This window comes from Neovison vison, chromosome 7 (assembly GCF_020171115.1).
Source record: "Neovison vison isolate M4711 chromosome 7, ASM_NN_V1, whole genome shotgun sequence".
Taxonomy (NCBI): Eukaryota; Metazoa; Chordata; class Mammalia; order Carnivora; family Mustelidae; genus Neogale; species Neogale vison.
In genome coordinates this window covers 11,330,990-11,354,027 of record NC_058097.1, presented here as the reverse complement: position 1 = coordinate 11,354,027, position 23,038 = coordinate 11,330,990, and the positions used below count along the sequence as shown (strand labels likewise).

General features: G+C 45.7%; 1 protein-coding gene across 4 annotated transcripts in view; it reads right to left on the bottom strand.

Annotated features, from left to right (window-relative positions):
- Positions 1-23,038, bottom strand: part of ADAT1 (adenosine deaminase tRNA specific 1) — a 43,204-nt gene that overhangs the window by 4,662 nt on the left and 15,504 nt on the right. For 3 of the 4 annotated variants that reach the window (XM_044255697.1, XM_044255700.1, XM_044255701.1), the window contains 3 exons: positions 17,782-17,868; positions 14,874-15,734; positions 6,466-7,537 (listed from right to left, as the gene is read on the bottom strand). In XM_044255697.1, coding sequence (XP_044111632.1) covers positions 15,602-15,734; positions 17,782-17,868 — 220 coding nt within the window. In that variant the 3' untranslated portion in view covers positions 6,466-7,537; positions 14,874-15,601. Of the gene's footprint in view, positions 1-6,465; positions 7,538-14,873; positions 15,735-17,781; positions 17,869-23,038 lie in introns of those variants that run through there. The other variant, XM_044255699.1, reaches the window with a different exon arrangement.

The window sequence follows — 23,038 nt, the reverse complement described above, 5'->3', positions numbered from 1 at the left end:
CCCAGGCGCCCCTCCAAAGGCATTTTGATCTGTTTCTGTTTCACAACCACAAACCCACAAATGCAACTGAACAGAAATAGTAGGGGAAGAAGAAAATAAAGCAAGGGTTTTTTTTTTTTGGCCAGCTGTTTTTCTGGCTTTTTTAAAAAGTAATTTTTAGGGGTGTCTGCCTGGCTCAGTTCGGAAAGCATGGGACTCTTGATCACTGGGTCGTTGAGTCTGAGCCCCATGTTGGGTATAGAGATTTACTTAAAAATTTTTTAATTAAAAGATAAATTTTTATAGTTTTTATCAAGCTCTCGTTGGATAGCAGATGATTTATAAATATTATTAAGATTAGTTTTCAAAAGGCACTCATGAGATATAGGTAATGTAATTCTCATAGCTATACCAAGTGACAGCGGAGACACCAGACTTGAGATTTAAGAGGAAAGACAGTTGGCAGGGTGAAATCATGTCATGGTGTTTGTTTTTTCTGTTTACAATGTGCTTCACACTGCTGGACAGTGAGGCATAAACAGGAATAAAAACATTAGCTCATCCTCCAGAAGCTTACAGTATGGGGGTAAACCTACACATAAACAAATAATTAAAAAAGTGATACTAGAAAGTATTCTTGGGTCAGAGGAGGGAGCAGCTGTTATCTATAAAACAAGCTACTGAGGAAAGCAGCCTTATTTGTAATACCAATAAAAATGGATTTGTCCATCTTGCCTTTGGATGTATCTGAATGAAGGTTTGAAAAGTTAAAAAAAAAAAAAAAAGTAGCATCTAGTTTCCCCTAATTCCAGTCCTTAAAAGACAGTAGCGAAGTTTTACAGATGAATTTTATCAAACTATATAAGGATACCTTAACCCATTCTTAAATTTTCAGAGATTAGAAATGAATGATCACAAAATTGATTTTGACACTGAAATCCCAATGCCAAAACTTCGTAAGAGAAAAATTACAGATTGATTTCATTTATCACCACAGAAAAATCCTAAATAAAATACTAGTAAAATTTTGCAGTGTGCTAGAACAGTTATGACCGGGGCGGCTGGGTGGCTTAGTCAGTTAAGCTGGGTCATGATCCCAGAGTCCTGGACCAGAGCGCTGCTTTGGGCTTCCTGCTCAGTGGGAAGTCGGCTTTCCCTCTGACCTTCCCTCCTCCTGTGCTCTCTCACTTACTTACTCACTGTCTCTTAAATAAACAAAACAATCATGACCAGGTAGAATTGAGCTCAAGAATGGGTAGTATATCACCAAAGGCAAGGGAAGGAAGAGCAAAAATGAACTATTGGGACTTCAAGCTAAAAAGCTTTTGCACAGCAAAGGAAACAGTCAACAAAACCAAAGAACACCAACAGAATAGGAGAAGATTTTATTTTTTTAAATATTTTATCTATTTATTTGACAGAGATCACAGGTAGGCAGAGAGGCAGGCAGAGAGTGAGAGGGGGAAGCAGGCTTACCTCTGAGCAGGGAGCCCGATGCGGGGCTCGATCCCAGGACCCTGGGATCATGACCTGAGCCAAAGGCAGAGGCCTCAACCCACTGAGCCACCCAGGAGCCCCTGGGAGAAGACACTTGTACATGACAGGGCTAGTATCCAAAAATCTACAAAGAACTTCTCAAACTCAAAACCCAAAGAACAAATAATCCAATCAGGAAATGGGCAGAGGACATGAACAGACATTTCTCTAAATAAGACGTCCAAATGGCCGACACATGAAAAAGTGCTCAGTATCACTCAGCATCAGGGAAATACAAATCAAAACCACACTGAGCTACCACCTCACACCAGTCAGAATGGCTAAAAGTAACCAGTCAGGAAACGACAGGTGTTGGCGAGGATGCAGAGAAAGGGGAAACCTCTTACGCTTACCCTGTTACCCTCTTACCCTCTTGCATACACTGGGAAGGCAAGCTGGTGCAGCCACTCTGCAAAACAGCATGGAGGCTCCTCAAAAAGTTGGAAATAGAGCTACCCTACGGCCCAGCAATCGCACTACTGGGCATTTACCCTAAAGATACAAATGTAGTGATCCGAAGGGGCACGTGCACCCAAATGTTTATAGCAGCAACGTCCACAATAGCCAAACTATGGAACAAGCCCAGATGTCCATCAACACACGGATGGATAAAGATGTGGTAGGGGCGCCTGGGTGGCTCAGTGGGTTAAAGCCTCTGCCTTTGGCTCAGGTCATGATCCCAGGTTCCTGGGATGGAGCCCCGCATCGGGCTCTCTGCTCAGCAGGGAGCCTGCCTCCGCCTCCCCACCCTGCTCTCCCTGCCTCTCTGCCTACTTGTGATCTCTGTCAAATAAATAAATAAAATCTTAAAAAAAAAAAAGGTCTACCAGGGCTTCTACTCACCGTGTCCCGGCATAAAGCCAGCTAATACAGTAAGAGAGGAAAAGTAAATGAGAGGCATAAAAATGAGACAGGACGACTCAAGTGTTCTTATATGTAGGCAGTAATTGTCTATACAGAAAAATCCAAGAAAATTTGTAAAACTTCAAACAAATAAAGTTCAGCACGGTTGTTGGGTACCAGAGGAGTTACACATGTGGATGTTGTTTCTACATATCATCTGTAACCAATTAGGGAATAAAATAGGCAAAAAGATCTCCTCAGTTAAAGCAAACATCTCTAAGTGCATAGGAATAAATTTCATACGATATTCAAGACCTTCATGGAGAAAATGACAAAACATTATTGAAGGACACGAAAGAAGACCTAAATGAAAGGAGATACACTAATATTCCCAATATCTGAGGATGAGGACACCCAGTATTGTAAAGCTGCATATTGCTGTAGATTAATCTATAACGCAATTCCAATAAAAATCCTAGCCAGTTTTGTTTTGTTTTGTGGAATCTGACAACTGATGCTAAATCCATCTAGAAGAGCAAAAGGCCAAGAATAACCAAGAAGTGTTAAGAAAAACAAGCTGGGGAGACTTATCTTAGCAGTAGTTAACTAATTAAGACTGTACCATATGGCACAGAGATAGACAAATAAACCAGGAAATACAACAGAAGCTCAGAGACAGACGAATGTTTAAAATATAACAGTGACAGCATGAAAAGCAAAAGGGAAAGGATGGACTGGTTAATCTCGGATTCTTTTTTTTTTTTTTTTAAAGATTTAGCCCCATTGGGCTCTCTGCTCAGCCAGGAGCCAGGAGAGAGGAAGGGAAGCAGGCTCCCCGCTGAGCAGAGAGCCTGATGCAGGGCATGATCCCAGGACCCGGGATCATGATCTGAGCAGAAGGCAGAGGCTTTAACCCACTGAGCCACCCAGGTGCCCCTGGGTCATGAGTTTAAGCCCCATGGTGAGCTCCAGGCTTGGTGGGGCGCTTTGGTGGGCGCCTCAGTGGGTTAAAGCCTCTGCCTTGGGCTCAGGTCATGATCCCAGGATCCTGGGATGAGCGCCGCATTGGGCTCTGTGCTCAGCGGGGAGCCTGTTTCCCCCCTCTCTCTGCCTACTTGTGATATCTGTCTGTCAAATGAATGAATAAAATCTTAAAAAAAAATGGTAGGGAAGATGTGAAATATGTGGAATTCTTATCAAGTGCTTCTGTGGGTATAAACTGGTAGCATCACATTGGAAAGCAATTTCACAATATCAGGTAAAATTAAAAATACAGATAACCCATGACCTAGCAAATTCCACATCTAGGTATATACCCTAGAAATATCCCCACCCATGTACAAGAGACATGTCCAAGAATGATCACTGCAACCTTGTTTGCCTGAGCAAAATATCAGAAGCCAGCTAAATGTTCACCAACTGGAGAATGGAGGGGTGATACGCAGTCTATTCACACAAAGGAATACTATACAGCAGGTAAAATGAATGCACGAGAGCTATGGATGGTAAAAGAAATGAATCTCCAAAATGGTGCTGACCAAGGAAAAAAGCAAGATGCAGAAGTTTATTCAGCATATCATTTAAAATTTAAAAACACGCGGGGGTCCTGGCTGGCTCAGTCAGTGGAGTGTGCGATTTTTGATCTCGTAACCATGAGTTCGAGCCCCATGTTGAGTATAGTTTACTTAAAAAAAATGTAAAAACATGCAAAATAATAGTATGCATTGCTTAAGGATACAGACTTATGTAAGAAAGTATAAACTGTGCAGTTGAGGTAGGGACAGTATTGGGGAGGCTGGGGGGGGCAGGTGTTGGTAAAAGTGGGGTTTCAAATACAACTAGTCCTGTTTTATTTCTCCAGAAAATAAAAACATGAAGCAAATCAGTAAATGTTTACTGTCAATTGTGTGGCGGGTGTTCTTTTTATTGTTATGTGTGAAATATTTCCCAACTTTTTGTTTCTAAGTTACATAAGCAAGAACAGAGACTGGCCCTTCTTGAGGAAGAACACACAGTGCCTCCGTTTCTCACTTCCCCTTCCCTTAGTCCTTAGCCCGGGAGAGGCTGGCTTCCCCGACGCTTGCTGAGGATGCCAGAAATAACCTTGTCCCTTGGTGGGGAAGGAGGCGGGGAACAAGGTTCTCAGTTCCTACCTTCTTTGTCTCTTTTTATATAGTCTACCCTTTAGGTTATGCCCGCCACACCCTCCCCCAGCTTGAAGCTCCTGTCTTTTCCCTCTGGCCTCCTGGTCACACTCTTTCTCTGCTTCTCCACTTGTTCCCGAGCCCTCCATGGCCTCCAGGGCTCCGTCCACGCCCCCTTTCTCTTATCATTCCACCCACATTCCATCTGGATGCTTTGACCCTAACTCATGTTCTCAAGGACTTCCTGAAAATAGATGACCCGCAAATCTCTATGTGCAGCCCATCTCTCCTGAGCCCCAAGCCAGCCCCTGCAAATGCCCACTCCCAGTCCTTATCCCAAGATAGTGCAGAAATCCTAAACTCTGAAACTGAGCCCGTCGTCCCCGGCCTGCAGCTCCTCTCCCGGGGGCCCCTTTGCTGATGCATGGCACCACATTCTGTCCTGCCACCCAGCAGGGACCTGGGAGCATTCACATTACTCCCTCCTCCTCGTCCCCTACCTGCCACTAGCTGATCAGCCTCGCCGATCCCCTTCCTATGGCTCCTAACACCAGCATTGTCTGGGCCTCCTCATTTCTCCTTGAATTACTCCAGTGACCCCCAAGCTCTGATATCCCCACCAGCATCCCTGCCCCTGCCGTTCCAACCTCCCTGCCACAGAGGAGAGTGATCCTTCTAAAATCGATCAACGAAGACCAAAAAGTATGGCGTGCAAATATCAGCTGAGGGGGGGAGGGGGGTGGGGTTATGGGCATTGGGGAGGGTATGTGCTATGGTGAGTGCTGTGAAGTGTGTAAACCTGGTGATTCACATACCTGTACCCCAGGGGATAAAAATATATGTTTATAAAAAATAAAAAATTCTTTAAAAAAATATATTTATCAGCTGAGGGGCGCCTGGCTGGCTCAGCCGGTGGAGCATGGGCCTCTTTATCTCTGCGTCCTGAGTTCAAGCCCCATGTTGGTCTTAGAGATTACTTAAGATAAAAAAATATATATATGTATACATATATATATATATATATATATATATAAAAGAAAAAGGAAATACCAGCTGGAAAAGTACTGACTGGAGGTCAAAAGAGCCCCCAGTCATCACAATAAAAAAGGAACTGGGTGAAATCTTGGTGGCGATGGGGGAATATACCTTGAGAAGAGCTCTTCTCTACTGAAAGAATCTAATTCAACCAAGACAGGGTGAATTGTATTGAGTGTGCACTTATTGTTGAGCAAGGCTTGGGGGGCCCATAGCAGAACTTCTCAGCGATCTCCTGAGGTTGCACAGAAAGGTCTTATTGTTGGGAATGGGCTCTGTTATCCTGCTCTGTTGACAGGTTGGTCTCACCAGGAAGGGGCCCACCGTACCTCTCCCCGTGGAGACACTGCTGGGTTTCAATGCGCTTTTCATTCTCCTGGCTGCCTGAGCAAACAGCCATCATTGTTTCCATTGTGAGCTCTTCTCCTCTTGGAGCCAAGCCTAAGTCCAGGGAACATGTGCTTGAGCCCAGCATTTGGCAGCCTGTGTCCCCACTTGGACTGAATCTCTGTCTTTCCCTTTTTCCTATTAAGACACTTTGCTGAATTTGGAGATTGAAATGAAGTGCTGAACACGCTTAGTGCTAAAAGCGGGTTCCTACCCCCAGCTGGCTTATTTGTATCAGGGACAAAAAAAACCACACCCAAATTCAGAACCCGAGTGACTAGGCTAAGACAAGAATTATTTCCATCTCTCTCTTGTCACCAACATGACTGAGGCCATATGTATCTCAAAGTGTCAATGGACTCAGATTCCTGGAGAAAATTTCTCTTTGCGTTATTGACCCAATTAAGAATTTATGAGAAATCCTACCTCACAGTTGAAAAAAACACCAAGCATCCTAATTGCTGGGACCTCATTTTGTACAACTGGGTGATAGACCGGAAGTCAGAATAAATACTTCCCCCACATCCACACAGATCCGAAATAATAGGACTAGGGTTTATTTGTTTCTACATGTTTAAGTTGAGGTATAATGGCGTAGAATAAAATGCACAGATCTTCAGGGCAGAGTTTAATAAATTTTGACAAATGTTTACACCCATGTAATCAACACTTCTATCAAAATTTCCACAATCCTAGGAAGTCCCCTTAGGCCCTTTTCCACTCAATGTCCATCCTGCTTCTCCCCCCACCAGGCAACAACCATTCTTTGAGTCCTATCCCCGTTGGTTAGTTTTGGGATTTTAAGAACTAAAAACTGAACGCATGCAACCTTGCCTGCAGCCGAGGAGTCTGTCTCTGCAGATTTTCCTCCCCTTTTTGGACCACAAGTACTACTTAAGATTTGTTTTGGATCCATGTGGACAGCCTTCCAGGAAGTCCGTCTTAACCGCAGTACAGACACATTTAGGTTTAAAGGGATTCACGTTTTATGAGAGATGAAGGCCAACTACGATTCTTCAGCATGTGGTACAAAAAGAATTCTTTCTGGAAAGTCAAGTTTCCTTCAACGTATCTGCTTTCTTGACTCTTTCTGTGTCCCACCTCAGCTAACCTTCAGGATAGCTGGCTTTGTATCTGTGAGAACTGGCCGAGCCCTTGCGAGCGAGCACATGTCCGCCATCTTTCAATGGAGAAGCCACTTCCTTGTCCTGGTCACCTTCCTGCTGTGCGGGGCCTCCTCTTCCCAGCTCATCTGGCCTCTCCACATAGCATCCCAAGAGGACAGGGCTGGTTGAAAATCTAATGCTGTCCTCAGCCACTTAACTAGCCTGCAAGGAAACTGGGTTTTAGACTGGAAAAGTTGGGTGAAGGTTTGCTCCGAACACTGCTTCCAGGCCAACAAACGGAGCCGAGGCCCAGGTGCAGGCAGCTCTCCACCAGCCACAGACACGACCCAGTCCGATGGGGCCTGCTTCCCTTCCAAGCCGAGCGCTGCAGCCAGGGCGGCTCATTTTCTCCGTAGTAGCTTCGTTTCCCCAGACGGTGAGCTAATGCTTGGCACCAGCAACTCCATAAAACGAGGCAGTTAGGCCCGTGCTTTCAGGCAGAAATGACTGCATGGAATATATGCACACAATTATTTCAATCAAGCCACATGTTAAAAATTCTAAAGAAAAAGAATAAAAATGAGGCACACATAGATGTAACATTAGAATCCACTTGCGAACCCAGAACAAAGCAGCAATGCTGGAGGCGTACAGGCCCCTCTGGAGCCAAACTCTGTAAGACGGTTTGTTAGATGAGTCTGCGGGATTACAAGCAGAGGTGCCAAAAATAGCTTGGAGAGTCTCTCTTCCCTACACAATGTCACTTCTGAGTATTTCCTGGGGTTTTGGACTTTTTTTTTTTTTTTCCACTTTGTAAATTTCTAAAACAGGCATTCTATTAACATTGTTCAAAATTCAAAAATAACAAAATACAAGGGGTCTTCGGTGAGAAGTCTCCCTCTCCCTCCTGGGGAGGGAGGCATTCCCTTACCCTTCCGTGGGGCCCCGCGTTTAGTGGTTAAGTGGCTTCTTGTATTGAGTCAGAGATAGTCTGGCATATACAAGTAAAACACAGATATAAATTTCTCACTCTTCTTTTTTTATAGAAATGGAATTTACTAACGCTATCCTGTATTTTGCTTTTCTTTTTTCTTTGTACTCACTGTATTTAGAAACAGAACCTTGAAGATGGATTTCAATAAAGAAAAACTGTATGTTCATTTACCCATTCACCCAGCAAATCCTACTTCTAAAAATGGATCCAAAGACACCCTGGCAAAAATACAGAATACTGTATGGAGGCTCGTAACAGAGCATTTCGAAAAGCAAGAAAACCACCAATTACTAATAAAAATTGCTGGTCAGTGCTGGACCAAGGGACAAACGGGAGGGAGAGGACGGTCGACGTCTCTGAATGTACCTTGCTTTTACCCCTGATTTTTTTTACTGGTTTTAACTCTGGAATCATATAAATATTTTACATAATTTCATTCCCCCCTCTTCCCCCAAAATAGAAAAGCAAAATGAAACAAAGTTAACTGTGTATAGATTTGGAAGAGGAGCGATTTCAAGTGACTTTATTTTTAAAGATTTTTTTTTTTTAAGATTTTATTTATTTATTTGGCAGAGAGAGATCACAACTAGGCAGAGAGGCAGGCAGAGAGAGAGGAGGAAGCAGGCTCCCTGCTGAACAGAGAGCCTGATGTGGGGCTCGATCCCAGGACCCTGGGATCATGACCTGAGCTGAAAGCAGAGGCTTTAACCCACTGAGCCACCCAGGCGCCCCTAAAGGTTTTATTTATTTGAGAGAGAGAGAGAGACAGACAGCATGAGCAGGGGAGGGGCAGAGGCAGAGGGAGAAGCAGACTCCCACCCAGCAGAAGCTCCATCCCAGGACCCCAAGATCATGGCCTGAGCTGAAGGCAGATGATTAACTGACTGAGCCACCAGGCACCCCTCAAGTGACTTTAAAACACAATTCCTAGATGAGGGTTTCTCACCTTCAGCACTACTGACATCTTGGGCCAGATCATTCTTTGTGATGGGGCGTGGCCCTGTGCAAGCCCCACGGCAGCGGCACTTGAAGCAAAACTTTGGTTGAACAGTCACGCATCATTGCTGGGGGAATTAAGTGCCCTGTGTGCAAGTCCACTGGGAGAGTTTGCGAATGTAGGAGGAGAGGGCACGCTGGGCCACAGCTGCCCTTCCATCTGATGGAGAAGTACCAGGGTTGGTCAGGAGGCACAGAAAGCGAGGACATGTGAGCACGACGTGTTATGATAAGGGCAAAGGGAGGGATGCGGCAGCTAAGCGGCCTGGGGGTTGGCTAGTTTGATTCATTTCAGTGGCACCTGAGACACAGGGGCTGTCCCTGGTTTTCCGGTACCTGGAGCCGGGGTGAGGAGTGCAGGCAGCCGGTATGAGCGCCCCATGCAGCAGGTGGCTGGGCTATGAGCTTTGCAGTGCGTGGCCGGAATCTTTTACTCTCTCTGGGAGCTGGCTAGACTCCGAGAGGCAGTCTCGTCAGGGTAAGCGAGGCCCCAGATGTCCAAGCGTCAGACGCACATGGTTAATACAGGGAAGACGACTGGAATCTTGCACCTGTTTCCTGCTGGACTGAGCCGGGCTGCCTTTTCTCTTTGCTGATTTTAATCTGTGCCCTTTCACTGACATAAATGGTAACTCTGACAGCCTTGCTGTATTCTGTGAGTCTGTCCAGTGGCTCATCAAACCTGAGGGTGGTCTTGGGGATCCCTGACCCAGCTGCCAAAACCTTTAGGGGAAAAGATGATAGGGAACTTCACGGTGGGAGAGATAAGGCTGACCACTGAACCCACTGCTCGGTCACTGAACGTGGGGCAACCAGATGTTCCTCTTCACATTGTGCAACAGATGTATGCAGGATCGCCTAAGAAGTTTTCTTTCTTTTTAAAAGATTTTTATTTATTTATTTACTTGACAAAGTGGGGGGGATTACAAGCAGGCAGAGAGGCAGGCAGAGAGAGAGGGGGAAGCAGGCTCCCCGCCAAGCAGAGCCCCTGACGTGGGGCTTGATCCCAGGACTCTGAGATCAAGACCCAAGCCGAAGGCAGAGGCTTAACCATTGAGCCACCCAGGCACTCCAGAAGTTTTCTTTCTTTTTTGAAGATTTTATTCATTTATTTGAGACAGAGAGAGAGAGAGAGCGTGTGAGCGAGTGCATGGGGGTTGGGGGTGCACTATTCTATTTTTGTGTCCATTTAAAATTTTCTCAACATGTTTTAAAAGGAATTTAAAAATTAGAAGCATCCACAAAAATCCTAGAGAAGAACACAGGCAGCAACCTCTATGACCTCAGCCACAGCAACTTCTTGCTAGGCATGTCTCTAAAGGCAAGGGGAACAAAGGCAAAAAAGAACTATTGGTACTTCATCAAAACAAAAAGCTTTTGCACAGCAAAGGAAACAGTCGACAAAACCAAACAACAACCAACAGGATGGGAGAAGATACTTCCAAATGTCTTATCAGATAAAGGGCTAGTACCCAAAATACATAAAGAACTTATGAAGCTCAACACCCAAAGAACAAATAATCCAATCAAGAAATGGGCAGAGGGGGTGCCTGGGTGGTTCAGTGGTTTAAAGCCTCTGCCTTTGGCTCAGGTCATGATCCCAGCGTCCTGGGATTGAGCCCTGCATCGGGCTCTCTGCTGAACAGGGAGCCTGCTTCCTCCTCCTCCTCTCTCTCTCTCTCTCTGCCTGCCTCTCTGCCTACTTGTGATCTCTGTCTGTCAAATAAATAAATAAAATCTTAAAAAAAAAAAAAAAGAAATGGGCAGAGGACATGAACAGACATTTCTGCAAAGAAGACATCCAGATGGCCAACAGACACATGAAAAAGTGCTCCACATCACTTGGCATCAGGGAAATACAAATCAAAACCTCAATGAGATACCACCTCACACCAGTTGGAATGGTTCAAATTAACCAGTCAGGAAATGACAGGTGTTGGCGAGGATGTGGAAAAAGGGGAACCCTCCTACACTGTTGGTGGGAACGCACGCTGGTGCAGCCACTCTGGAAAAACAGTATGAAGGTTCCTCAAAAAGTTGAATGACCTATGACCCAATGACCCAGCAATCGCACTACTGGGTATTTACCCCAAAGATACAAACATAGTGATCTGAAGGGGCACCTGCAACCCAGTATTTATAGCAGCAGTGTCTACAACAGGCAAACTATGGAAAGAGCCCAGATGTCCACTGGCAGATGAACAGACAAAGAAGATGTGGTGTATATACACAATGAAATACTACTCAGCCACCAAAAAAATCAAATCTAACCATTTACAATGATGTAGATGAAACTAGAGGGTATTATGCTGAGGGAAATAAGTCAATCAGAGAAAGACAATTACCATATGATCTCACTCATATGTAGAATTTAAGAAACAAAACAGAGGATCGTGGGGGAAAGGACGGAAAAGTAAAAAAAAGATGAAATCAGAGAAGGAGACAAACCATGAAAGACTATATTAATCACAGGAAACAACTGAAGGTTGCTGGAGGGGAGGAGGTAGGGGCTGGGGTAACTGGGTGATGGGCATTAAGGAGGGTATATGATATAATGAGCACCAGGTATTTATAAGACTGATGAGGGGTGCCCAGGTGGCTCAGTCGGTTGGGTGTCTGCCTTCAGCTCAGATCATGATCCTGGAAACTCGGGATTAAGCCCCATATTGGGATCCCTAATGAAGAAGCAGTGGGGAGCCTGCTTCTCTCTCTGCCACTCATCCTGCTCTTGCTGTCTCCTAAGTAAAAACAATCTTTTTTTTTTTTTAAAGATTGTATTTATTTATTTGACAGACAGCGATAGAGAGAGAGGAGGGGAAGCAGGCTCCATGCTGAGCAGAGAGCCCGATGCGGGGCTTGATCCCAGGAGCCCGGGACGATGATCCAAGCCAAAGGCAGAGGCTTTAACCCACTGAGCCACCCAGGGGCCCCATAAATAAAATCTTAAAAAAAAAGGATTGAAGAATCACTCAACTCCACTTCTGAAAATAATAAAGTACTATATGTTAATTTAATTTAAATAAAAAATAAAAATAAAAATTAGAAGCAGTTATCAAATATGGGTTAAGAAACACAAGTTAAAAATACATGATCTGGGGCGCCTGGGTGGCTCAGTGGGTTAAGCCGCTGCCTTCGGCTCAGGTCATGATCTCAGGGTCCTGGGATCGAGTCCCGGATCGGGCTCTCTGCTCAGCAGGGAGCCTGCTTCCTCCTCTCTCTCTCTCTGCCTGCCTCTCTGCCTACTTGTGATCTCTCTCTGTCAAATAAATAAATAAAATCTTTAAAAAAAAAAACATGATCTAATTAAATGTATGAAATTTAAGAACCTCCCAATATTTCAGAGAGGTGATTTTAAGGCATAGGTGAGATTACAAGGGTTTTAAGAGGTTAAAGTAAAAGGTAGGAAGTTGGATGTCTGAGTATCCCTTTCAGGTCTTGAGAAAACAGGTGGAGCCCAAGATGAAGCTACCTTTTGTCTGAAGCCTTCAGGGCTTCCCCAGTTTCTGCTCTAAAGTCTAAATGTAGGGGTGGTTTTTGTATTTAGGGGTTTTCTTGGTACTGATTTGACAAATCTACCATAAAACTTTGGAATAAAAAGACACCACCTCTTTTTTTTTTTTTTTAAGACACCACCTCCTTACATTCTCATAAAAATCTTTAAAGACCATCTCGTAAGAGAGAGAGAGGCATAATCTTCTGTGGATAAGAGCTCCTTCTAGTTGTTACTTTAAATGCTGTCATAAACATGGGATTTGGGGTCAGGTAAAGAATCTCCCCGATTAAAGCAGCATATGGGAGAGCCTGGTCTTCAGGGTGTGATGTTTCTGCCTGCTATCTAAAAAGATTTCTTGGGGCACCTGGGTGGCTCAGTCAGTTAAGAATCTGACTCTTGGTTTCAGCTCAGGTCATGATCTCGTGGCTATGGGATCGAGCCCCACATAGGGCTCTGTGCTCAGTGCAGAGTTGACTTCAGGTTCTCTCTCCCCCTCTCTCTTGCTCACTCACTCTCTCAAATAAATAAAATCTTTAAAGAATAAGTAAAAAAAAGATTTCTTATGGAAAAAAATTCAAGGATAATTTGTTAGGACAAAAATGTGTTACTTCTGTCATTAAAAAAAATTTAAGAACATATGTTCACATACAAACTAGTACAAGAATGTTCACAGCAGCACTATTCATAATAGCCCCAAAGTGCCAACAACCCTGGTGCCCATCACCTGATGACTGGATAAATAAGATGTGATACATCCATACAACTGAATGTAACTTTTATTCCACAGAAAGGAACATAGTACGGGTCTGTGCTGATTCGTGCTATCACATCACGAATCTTGAAAACGTTATGTTCAGTGAGAGAAGCCAGTCACAAAAGACCATGTATTCTGTGATTCCATTTATATGAAATGTTCAGAATAGGCAGAAAGTAGACTGCCGGTTGCCCTAGGGCTGGGGTGGGGGTGGGGTTGAGGGAAAATGGGCAGTGGCTGCAAATGGGCACCCTACTGGGTTGATAAGTGTCCCTTCCCCCAAATTTAGAACAAAAATGTTCTAAAATTGATTGTGGTGATGGCTGTGCAACTTTGTGGATAAACTAAAAGCCACTAAATTGTATAATTTAAATGGGTAAATTGTATGGAATGTAAATTATATTCCAAAAAAGCTGTTATTAAAAAAACATTCAGGGGCGCCTGGGTCAGTGGGTTACTTCTGCCTTCAGCTTAGGTCATGATTCCAGGGTCCTGGGATCGAGTCCCGCATCGGGCTCTCTGCTCAGCAGGCAGCCTGCTTCTCCCTCTCTCTCTCTGCCTGCCTCTCTGCCTACTTGCGATCTCTGTCAAATAAATAAAATCTTCAAAAAAAAAGTCAAAGCTATACAAAAATGGCGGGCACCTGGCTGCCTCAGTCAGTGGAACGCATGACTCTTGATCTTGGGGTTGTGAGTCTGAGCGCCATGTTGGGTGCAGAGATTACTTAAAAATAAAATCTAAAGGAGGTGGTTGGGGGATTCTGGTAACTGGGGGATGAGCATTAAGGAGGCACCTGAGGTAGTGACTGCTGGGTGTTCTAGGCAACTGAGAAATCACTAAATTCTCCCTCTGAAAGCAGTAATACAGGATATGTTAACTAAAATGAATTTATATAAAAAGTTAAAAAATCAAATCGTAAAAAAAAAAAAGGCTGAAGAACTTTGAGAAGGATCTTGAATGATCCCAAGAGGGAAAACTTGCCTTGCCGTCAGTGATTGAAGGTATGGAGAGGCCGAGAGTTAAATATCACATGTTGGTTGCTAGGTCTGCAGCCAATCTGCTATACAGACTTTTGGCCTTTTATTTTTTAATTTTATTTTTTTTAAAAAGATTTTATTTATTTTTATTTTTATTTTTTTTAAAGATTTTATTTATTTATTTGAGAGAGAGAGACAGTGAGAGAGAGCATGAGCGAGGAGAAGGTCAGAGAGCGAAGCAGACTCCCCATGGAGCTGGGAGCCTGATGTGGGACTCGATCCCGGGACTCCAGGATCACGCCCTGAGCCGGAGGCAGTCGTCCAACCAACTGCGCCACCCAGGCGTCCCAAGATTTTATTTTTTTGACAGACAGAGATCACAAGTAGGCAGAGAGGTAGGCAGAGAGAGAGAGGCAGAAGCAGGGTCCCCGCTTAGCAGAGAGCCCGATGCAGGGCTCGATCCCAGCACCCTGGGATCATGACCTGAGCCGAAGGCAGAGGCTTTAACCCACTGAGCCACCCAGGCACCCCAGACCTTTGGCCTTTTAGACAGAACTCTTTCAGCTGCAAGCTACAGAAAACCTACTCAACCAGGCTGAACCAAAATAATACAAACTGAAGTCACATACTTGGGAGTCCAAGGTGAGCAGTGGCATCCAGACAAGGTCACGGGAACAGATTTCCTTCTTGACTGCCTTCATTCTCAAGCTGCCCATCGCTGTGTGGTGGCAAAGCAGCCACAGGCAGTCCCACGACTCTGTGGCCTTTACAGCAGAGAGAGGCTCTCTCCTGCTAGCTCTCCCAGCAGTTCCGGGACTGTCGGGCTGGCTCCCACTCTCACAGCCGGGGAGAAAGGTCTGCTTCAACCAAGTGCTGTGGGTAGAGCAGGAAAGGGTAGTTCTCCCAGGAAGAAAGGCTGGGTAGAGAAAACCCGTCCACAACACTAAAGGAAGCACTGAAACTTGCAGATCTGAACATCATCTCAGCCCCATAAACACTTGCCAAATCAAAGCAAGAACACCCAAAACAGAGCAACCACAGAGTCCTTTTAAAGCATCACGTTCCACGTTCTTATTCCATTATTTTAGAGAAGCAATCACACACAAGTCAGCACAGATGCCAAGGTCATCAGCTAGATGCCATTTCAGCAGAGAGAGCGACTTCAATCAAGGATAGACTGTTCCGCGTTCCAGAGTTCTGTCTGAAGTGATAGGTCACTCTGGTAGATGGCAGATCTTCTTTTGCCTGACTCGGCCACAAGAAAAGCTCCGTCTTGTCCAGCACAAAAGAAAGCAGTGGTCCAGTGTGAAGAGCCGGAAAACTCTGCCACCAACATGCTTGCTGCAGTTTGCCCTTCTTATTTGAACTGGTGATAATCGGGTGGGTTTCGGATCCAAGATCCGAAGGCCTGCTTTCGGAGCGCACTCCAGGCTTCCTGGTAAGCAGACGCGGCCTCCTTGTACTCGTGGTACGTCTCCAGCTTCCGCAGCCTAATGCACACACACCAGCAAACACACGGGTTCTCCATGATCAGCTCAGTGGGGCGGCCAACTGAGTCAGCGGCCGGACAGATTGCTAACCAGAGACCTAGGAACAGACCTAGGAATGGGAGGATTTTGGTACGCTTTCCTACAGCAACTCTCTCTATTGTAAGAAACTCACTAGAAAGCAACATGGATTGAAACAGGTGATAATCAATAATGCTAGTCTCGTTTGGTCCTGGTGGAATCAGACAGATAACTATTTTTTGGCTTAAAGTGTTCTGGGAAATGGCTTACTGCAAAGAAGTCCCCTTCCCTGTAAGACTCATGGATGCCCCCTAGGCCTACCTATGACAGATGCTCCAAACTCCCAATGTGTCTCAGTGACAAGCTGAACTGTTTGGACCATACACCAAACTGGACAAAATTCTTGCTTCTGTGACCAACATTAGTTATGCTTCTGTCCTTCTCCCAGACCCTGAACTCTGACCCACCCTCAGCCTGAGCCAGCATCAGAATGTGGAGTGAGCCCGTCTTAACAAACTATCCCCCAGCCCCCCCAACCCCACTGTGAATCGACTGATCTCAAGAAAAGACATTTCCCATTTCCTGTCCACCTGTCCCCTCACACTGACTGCGCCTCCCATGCCCCCTTCCCGCTTCTTTCTAGCCTTGCTCACGGCTCCCCGCAAAGGAAGGCTCTTTCCCACCCGCCCTGGAGGCTTATAAACCAAACGACCTCGGCGCCCTCGCTTTGGCAGCAGTCCTGCCGTGCCCTAACGGCCCCTCTCTTACTGCAGTGATCTTTTGGAATCAAGTTTCTCCTGATCTTAGTTCAGAGTTGTTCTCACTGACACATAAAATGTCTGGAACCCGCCCCCCGGTCAGTTTGATTCATTTTTCTAGACAACAAACCGAGCAAGTGGACTGCAGGGCAGCATTACCGACTACAGTGTGCACAGTGGTGACAGCAAGGGGCTGGCCTGCTCGGGGAGAAGTTTCTAGCAACACCTCAGCTTCCCCACTGTACACTGTATGATAAAGAGTTTGGCAGGTCTTGTCAGTTGCTGAGACGGAACCTCCAAACCTTCTCAATTTCCCTGGGGGCAGGAACGTCTTTGTTTTTCATGGTGGACCGCTGTGATTACCCGAGTTTACACTAAACGAGGTGACTCCTGGTGGGCCCTAACCGATCAGGGCTGGGCTGCCATGCCAGAAAGATTAACCACAGAGTCCAGTGGGTCATACTATCGGTCTGATCTCCTGACCAGAGGGGAAGATGGCGAATGAGTTTGGTCATATCACGTGGCCAACAATTTGGTCAGGCTGACAATGAAACCAGCGAAAACTCTGGACACTGAAACTTGGGTCCCCCTTCTGGCTGGTGATACGTAGAGATGTGCTGGGGGGTGACCCTTCTTTTAGCTGGTTCTGATTTATATCCTTCACAATACAAAGGAACTGTTCAGTACAGTGCTTTCCTGAATTCATGAGTTGTTCTAGTGAGTCTGCAGGCGGTGGTCAGAAGCCTGAGCGGCTTGTGTCTGACGTTGGAAGTGAGGGGCACCGCCCTCCGGTACCTGGTACTGGAGTACCTCTGGTACCTGGGTACCTGAACTGCCCCACCCAGCTGTCCCAGCAGCAGACCGAGAATTCTCTACGTTCCTGCTGGGCAGCAATTTATTCACGAGGCTGCAGCTCACAACCACTGACGTGAACAGAAGAGAAGAGAGTGACGTTCCTAACACACTCTACTGCTCCCCAAACCCTCACATGGCAGCCTTGCTTTCCATGTGGAGGAGGGTGAAAAGAGAGCCTGGAACGGGTCAAACCCTGATTCCTGCCCCACTCCCCAATATCCGCTGTGACGGCACCACTAAGCCAACCATCCTGCACACCTCAGATGTGCGTTGGCGATCAGAGCCCCAGGGAGAGAGGAGCGCACGAGCGATAATTAAGTGCCCACGGACTCCCGCCAAGGCTTCCTGCCATTCGTAAGGCAGAATTAACCCACAAATCTTCCTAAATATGAAAAAACATGGGTCAACAGCGTCACCTGAGGGAGTCTGGCCACTCGTCCTCCGAAATACTGCTTAGCAGTTTCTGGAATGATCTAAAGAGTTCCACTTTGCTGATCCGGGATCTGTTTGGAAGCAGAGGACAAAGAGGTTTATTAGAAGTGCTGAGCGCGTACCAGTCCCTCCGAGATGCTGGGCTTCACATGGAGCTTTCTTATGTTTGAATGCACCAGGGCCCCATTTCCACCTGTTCTTCACATGAAGGACATCTAGACCTGATTGGGGTGAGGGAGAAAAAGCAATCTCTCTCTTTTTTTTTTTTTTTAAAGATTTCATTTATTTTTATTTGACAGACAGAGATCACAAGTAGGCAGAGAGGCAGGCAGAGAGAGAGAGGGAAGCAGGCTCCCTGCTGAGCAGAGAGCCCGATGCGGGACTCGATCCCAGGACCCTGAGATCATGACCTGAGCCGAAGGCAGCGGCTTAACCCACTGAGCCACCCAGGCGCCCCAGCAATCTCATCTTAAGAAGTGTCGTCAGCAGGGGCGCCTGGGTGGCTCAGTGGGCCTGCCTCTCTGCCTACTTGTGTTCTCTGTCAAATAAATAAAACAAAACAAAAAGAAGTGTCATCAGCAGCAAAATCATCAAGATGACATGCTCATGCGAGGTAAAGGCGGAGATGGCATTACTAAAGTCCCTCTAGGACACCCACTGCCACGCCGGGCTACCCCTCCTCAAGGGAGCTGAGCCGGTGGGTAATACTGCTCAAGGCACCGCAGTGGTTTCAGCCTCGGGGGCTGTTCCCTGTGGGAGCTGCGGTCATGAAGTCCACTCGGATGAGCTCTGGACACAGAGCCTCCTGATTCTCCTCTGGGCACTGTGCGCCTTTGAGGCCAACCTTTGGCTGCCACCACAAAGCCTCATGCAGGCCCCAGTTTGGAACATCGGGCAAAGTAAGTGTGGCCAGGCCACCTGGCCACCGGCCCACCGGGGCCTTCTTGCTTTTGGCCATCCACGCTGCCAGGATCTGGCCTGTATGTGCCTCCTCTCCCTCCCTTACACAGCTCCCGGGCTGACTGAGAGTAGGGACGCATGTCGGCCAACAATGGGCGGTCTCATCCTTAGATACCAGAGCCTTCGCCGTTCTCACAGACCATACCATTAGCTTGCACGCTGTGGCCAAACCGGGATATGTGAAATAGGGAAGTGCACCATCTGTCAAGAAGTCCCCTTACCTGGCTGGCACTAGGCTACTTAGCAGGGGGCCCTGAGCTCTCACACGCTGCTCTCCCTGGCCCCTCACGGAGCTGGAATGGCAGCTGGCACTTGAGAACATAAGGTTCCTCTAACATTAAAAAAAAAAACAAAACAAAACAAAACAAAACAAAAACCCAAAGCCAAAAAACTAAAGAAACTTATTTTGTTAACAGATTAAAGGAGAAATGTAATATAATCGTGAGAAACTCCCTCACCCCATAAATAAACAAGGGAAATCTTAAAAAAAAAAAAAAAAAAAGGGCAGGGGGTGGGGTGGAGCTCTGGGTGGCGCAGTTGGTTAAGGGCTGGCTCCTGATTTTGGCTCAGGTCATGGTCTCAGGGTTGTGAGATCGAGTCCCGTGTCGGGCGCTGTGCTCAGGGCAGTCTGTTGTCCCTCTCCTTCTGCTCCTGCCCCTTCTCATGCTCTCTCTCTCTCTCAGGTAAATAAATAACATCTTTAAAAACTTTTTTGTGAGAAAAAACATGCAGTGAAGCATCTGTTAGAATTCAACATCCACAGAATGATTTAAAACCATTTAGCAAATGAGGATTAGGAAAAAGACAGTATTTATGGCTGTAAGGGATGTCTATAAAAACCTGCAGCAAATTCATGTCCTTAAAATCAGGAGTAAGACAAGGGCACTGTTTTTATCCCATGTTACCCAGAAGCTTCTGGCCAGTAAGACAAGAAATAAAAGGAGTAAGGATAAAAACACAGAAACTAAAGTCATTATTTGCCAATGATTGGCAGACTCTCAGTTCTAGCCAGGATAGTACCTCAAGGAAAAATAAATAAATAAAAGGAATGGAGGGTTGGAAAGGAAATATTTGCAAAAGATCGCTTACTTTGAAAAAAAAAAAAAAAAGCAACAGAATTCCCAGATAAATTAGGAGAATAAGAAGTTAACAAGGTTGCTGGATACAAACATTAGCTGCAACAGGGAAAAACAGGAAACTGATCACAACAGCAGTGAGCAGAAAATGAAATAAAAAGAAATTACTTAAAATAGCATTATAGTAGCTGACCTCCAAGAGGGTGATTTTTTTTTCTTAAAGATTTATTTATCTGAGAGAGGGGGGGGAAAGTACACAGGTGCACGCCTGTACACACAACCCAACACAGGGCTTAATTCTAGGACGCTGAGGGCACGACCTGAGCTAAAATCAAGAGTCACTTAGCAAACTGAGTCACCCAGGTGCCCCATGGTGATTTTTTAAAAAACTGATGTATAGTTGACTTACAATGTTATATTGGTTTCAGGTGTATAACACAGTGATTTGACAATTATTTATGTTATGAAACGCTCATCAGAGTAAACACAGTTAAACACAGTTTCTGTCTCTCACCACGGGATTTTTACAGGATTACTGATTGTACCCTCGATGTTGTACTCTTCGTACTCATGATTTATTTTATAAATGGAAGTCTTTACTTTTTTTTTTTTTAAAAAGATATTATTTATTTATTTGAGAGAGAGAGAGAAAGAGAGAGTACAAATTGGGGGAGGGGTAGAGGGAGAAGCAGGCTCCCCAAGGAGCAGGAAGCCTCATGTGGGACTTGATCCCGGGATCATGACCTGAGCTGAAGGCAGAGGCTTAACCAACCGAGCCCCCCAGGCACCCCTGGAAGTCTGTACTTCTTAATCCCCTTCCTCGATTCTCGCCCATCCCGAACCCTTCCCCTCCCCTCTGGCAACCACCAGTTTGTTCTGTATTTCTGAGTCTGTTTCATCATTCTAGGGGACAGGACCATACATCTTACTGTTCAAGAAGTCTAGAGAGTCTTACAGACTCAACATTCGCGCTGCCCACCTTACCCAGAATAGGTAAAGGAGAAACATCAAAAATAAACTAGTGTCTCGCCTGACGCTCCGGCTTCCTTTTGAAACATTGATAGGTGAGCTCCTGAAACTTCTGCTACAGCCCAGGGGCCACTGATGTGCAACTATGTGAGAACATCTGGGTTTATTTTTACAGAGCGTGAATGAAGCATACAAAGGCCTATCATTCACCAAAAAAAGAAGCCTTAGCAATTAACCATGCCTATCCAGAGCTGGAGACAGTTCCCCATCATCAAGGTGTGTTAAAAAAACACATCACTTAAACCTTCCTAGAAGGAGCCCTAATGGATTCAGTTTACCACCAGCATTGTACTGCAATGTCAAGGCCTCCAGGTTCACCGTAAAAAGCCATCAGTGTGAGTGAGTTTAACAGGTTCTGGAGACCAGGTCTGTAAATGGTTCCAACATTTTTCCCTCCGGAGGAACAAATAGCCCTTTCTCTTATCAATGTTTCCAACCTAAGGCAACGGCCTTGTGAGTAATGTTAAGGTACATATACCTATAAAGACAGAAGAGAGATGCTGGGAACCTCTCCTCTGCTGAAACAGAGCTCCCTCAAGAGAAATAAGACCTTTCTGAAGATCTATTCAACAGCAGAACGAATGGCCATACCAGTTATTCCTCTGTCAACGAGACCTACTCAGTAATCCCCACTCGGGTCATCTGCGGAGCACAGCAACCCTCCACAGCAATCATGGCAGCTGCCACTCTCCAGGGAGCCCTGGTTCCTTTCCACAGCAAGGATTACACTTTTGGTATTAGGTTTTCCTCAGGAAAAACATTGCTGGTTGGTGCATCAAGGAGCCAGAAAAGCTGTACACACAAGTATACTTTCTTTAAGATTACACATTTACATTGGTATTCTTTTTTAAAAAGATTTTATTTATGTGGGAGGGGGCACAGATGGAGAGTGAGAGGGAGAAGCAGCCCCCCGCTGAGCAGGGAGCCCAACACAGGGCTCCATCCCGGGACCCTGGAACCATGACCTGAGCCAAAGGCAGACGCTTAACCAACTGAGCTGCCCAGGTACCCTCTACATTGGTATTCTTTTTTTTTTTTTTTAATTTTTAAGATCTTATTTATTTATTTAAGACAGAGAATGAGCAGTGGGGAGGGACAGAGGAAGAGGGAGAAGTAGGCTCCCCGCTGAGCAGGGAGCCCGATGCAGAACTCGATCCCAGGGTCCGGAAATCATGACCCGAGCCAAGGGCAGATGCTTAACCGACTGAGCCACTCAGGTGCCCCAACACTGGTATTCTTTTTTTTTTTTTTTAAAGATTTTATTTATTTATTTGACAGAGAGAGACCACAAGTAGGCAGAGAGGCAGGCAGAGAGAGAGGAGGAAGCAGGCTCCCCGCCGAGCAGAGAGCCCGATGCGGGACTCAATCCCAGGACCCTGAGATCATGACCTGAGCCGAAGGCAGCGGCTTAAACCACTGAGCCACCCAGGCGCCCCCCAACACTGGTATTCTTAATCTAGCCTTATCTTTAAGAAACTCAGATGCACTAAGGTTTTCTAGTTTTTGTTTTTTTTTTTAAATTCCTCATCTTTTTCTTTTATAATCCAGTGAGGCATGTAATGATCTCTCCGGGACCCTCTGGGATGGGAAGAGGATCTGCCACTTACAGGAAGAGTAAAATGAAACCTCTTGAAAATGAGGGTCTATTATTATTGCATTGTGTGTAAAAGAACACAAAGACTTAAATGAAATATTTTCTTCCTGTATTGCATTAGTATACTAAATGTCTCTAACATCCCAGTCCACGTTCCTGTTCTGCACAGTTCTAAAGAAGGTGGTCCCAGGATGCCAGCATGAGGGCGTGAGCCGTGAGAAAACCTGGGAGTCTTTAGAAGAAACTGACTCTTCCACACAGAATATGAAGCTTCTCTGAAGAAGGGAAGGGGAAATCAATCTTAACAAGATGTCTGCTGTAAGCCTGCACTACCTTTGCCAGCACTTCTCACCACATTCGTGGGTGAAACATACTTTTAGTTCCCCTTGCTCTACAGTTGGGGAAATGGAAGCTCAGAGAGGTAAAGTAACTTGCCCAAGGTCACACCCTGGGGAGGAAGCGAACCAGGAATTAAACATCAGTCTCTTGAACCGTAAGGTTTCTGTTCTTGCCCCCCTCTACTTCCTCCCTTACGGAGTCTGCCTTCTAAACGGAGAGACATCTACAGCCTGTCAGAGATCT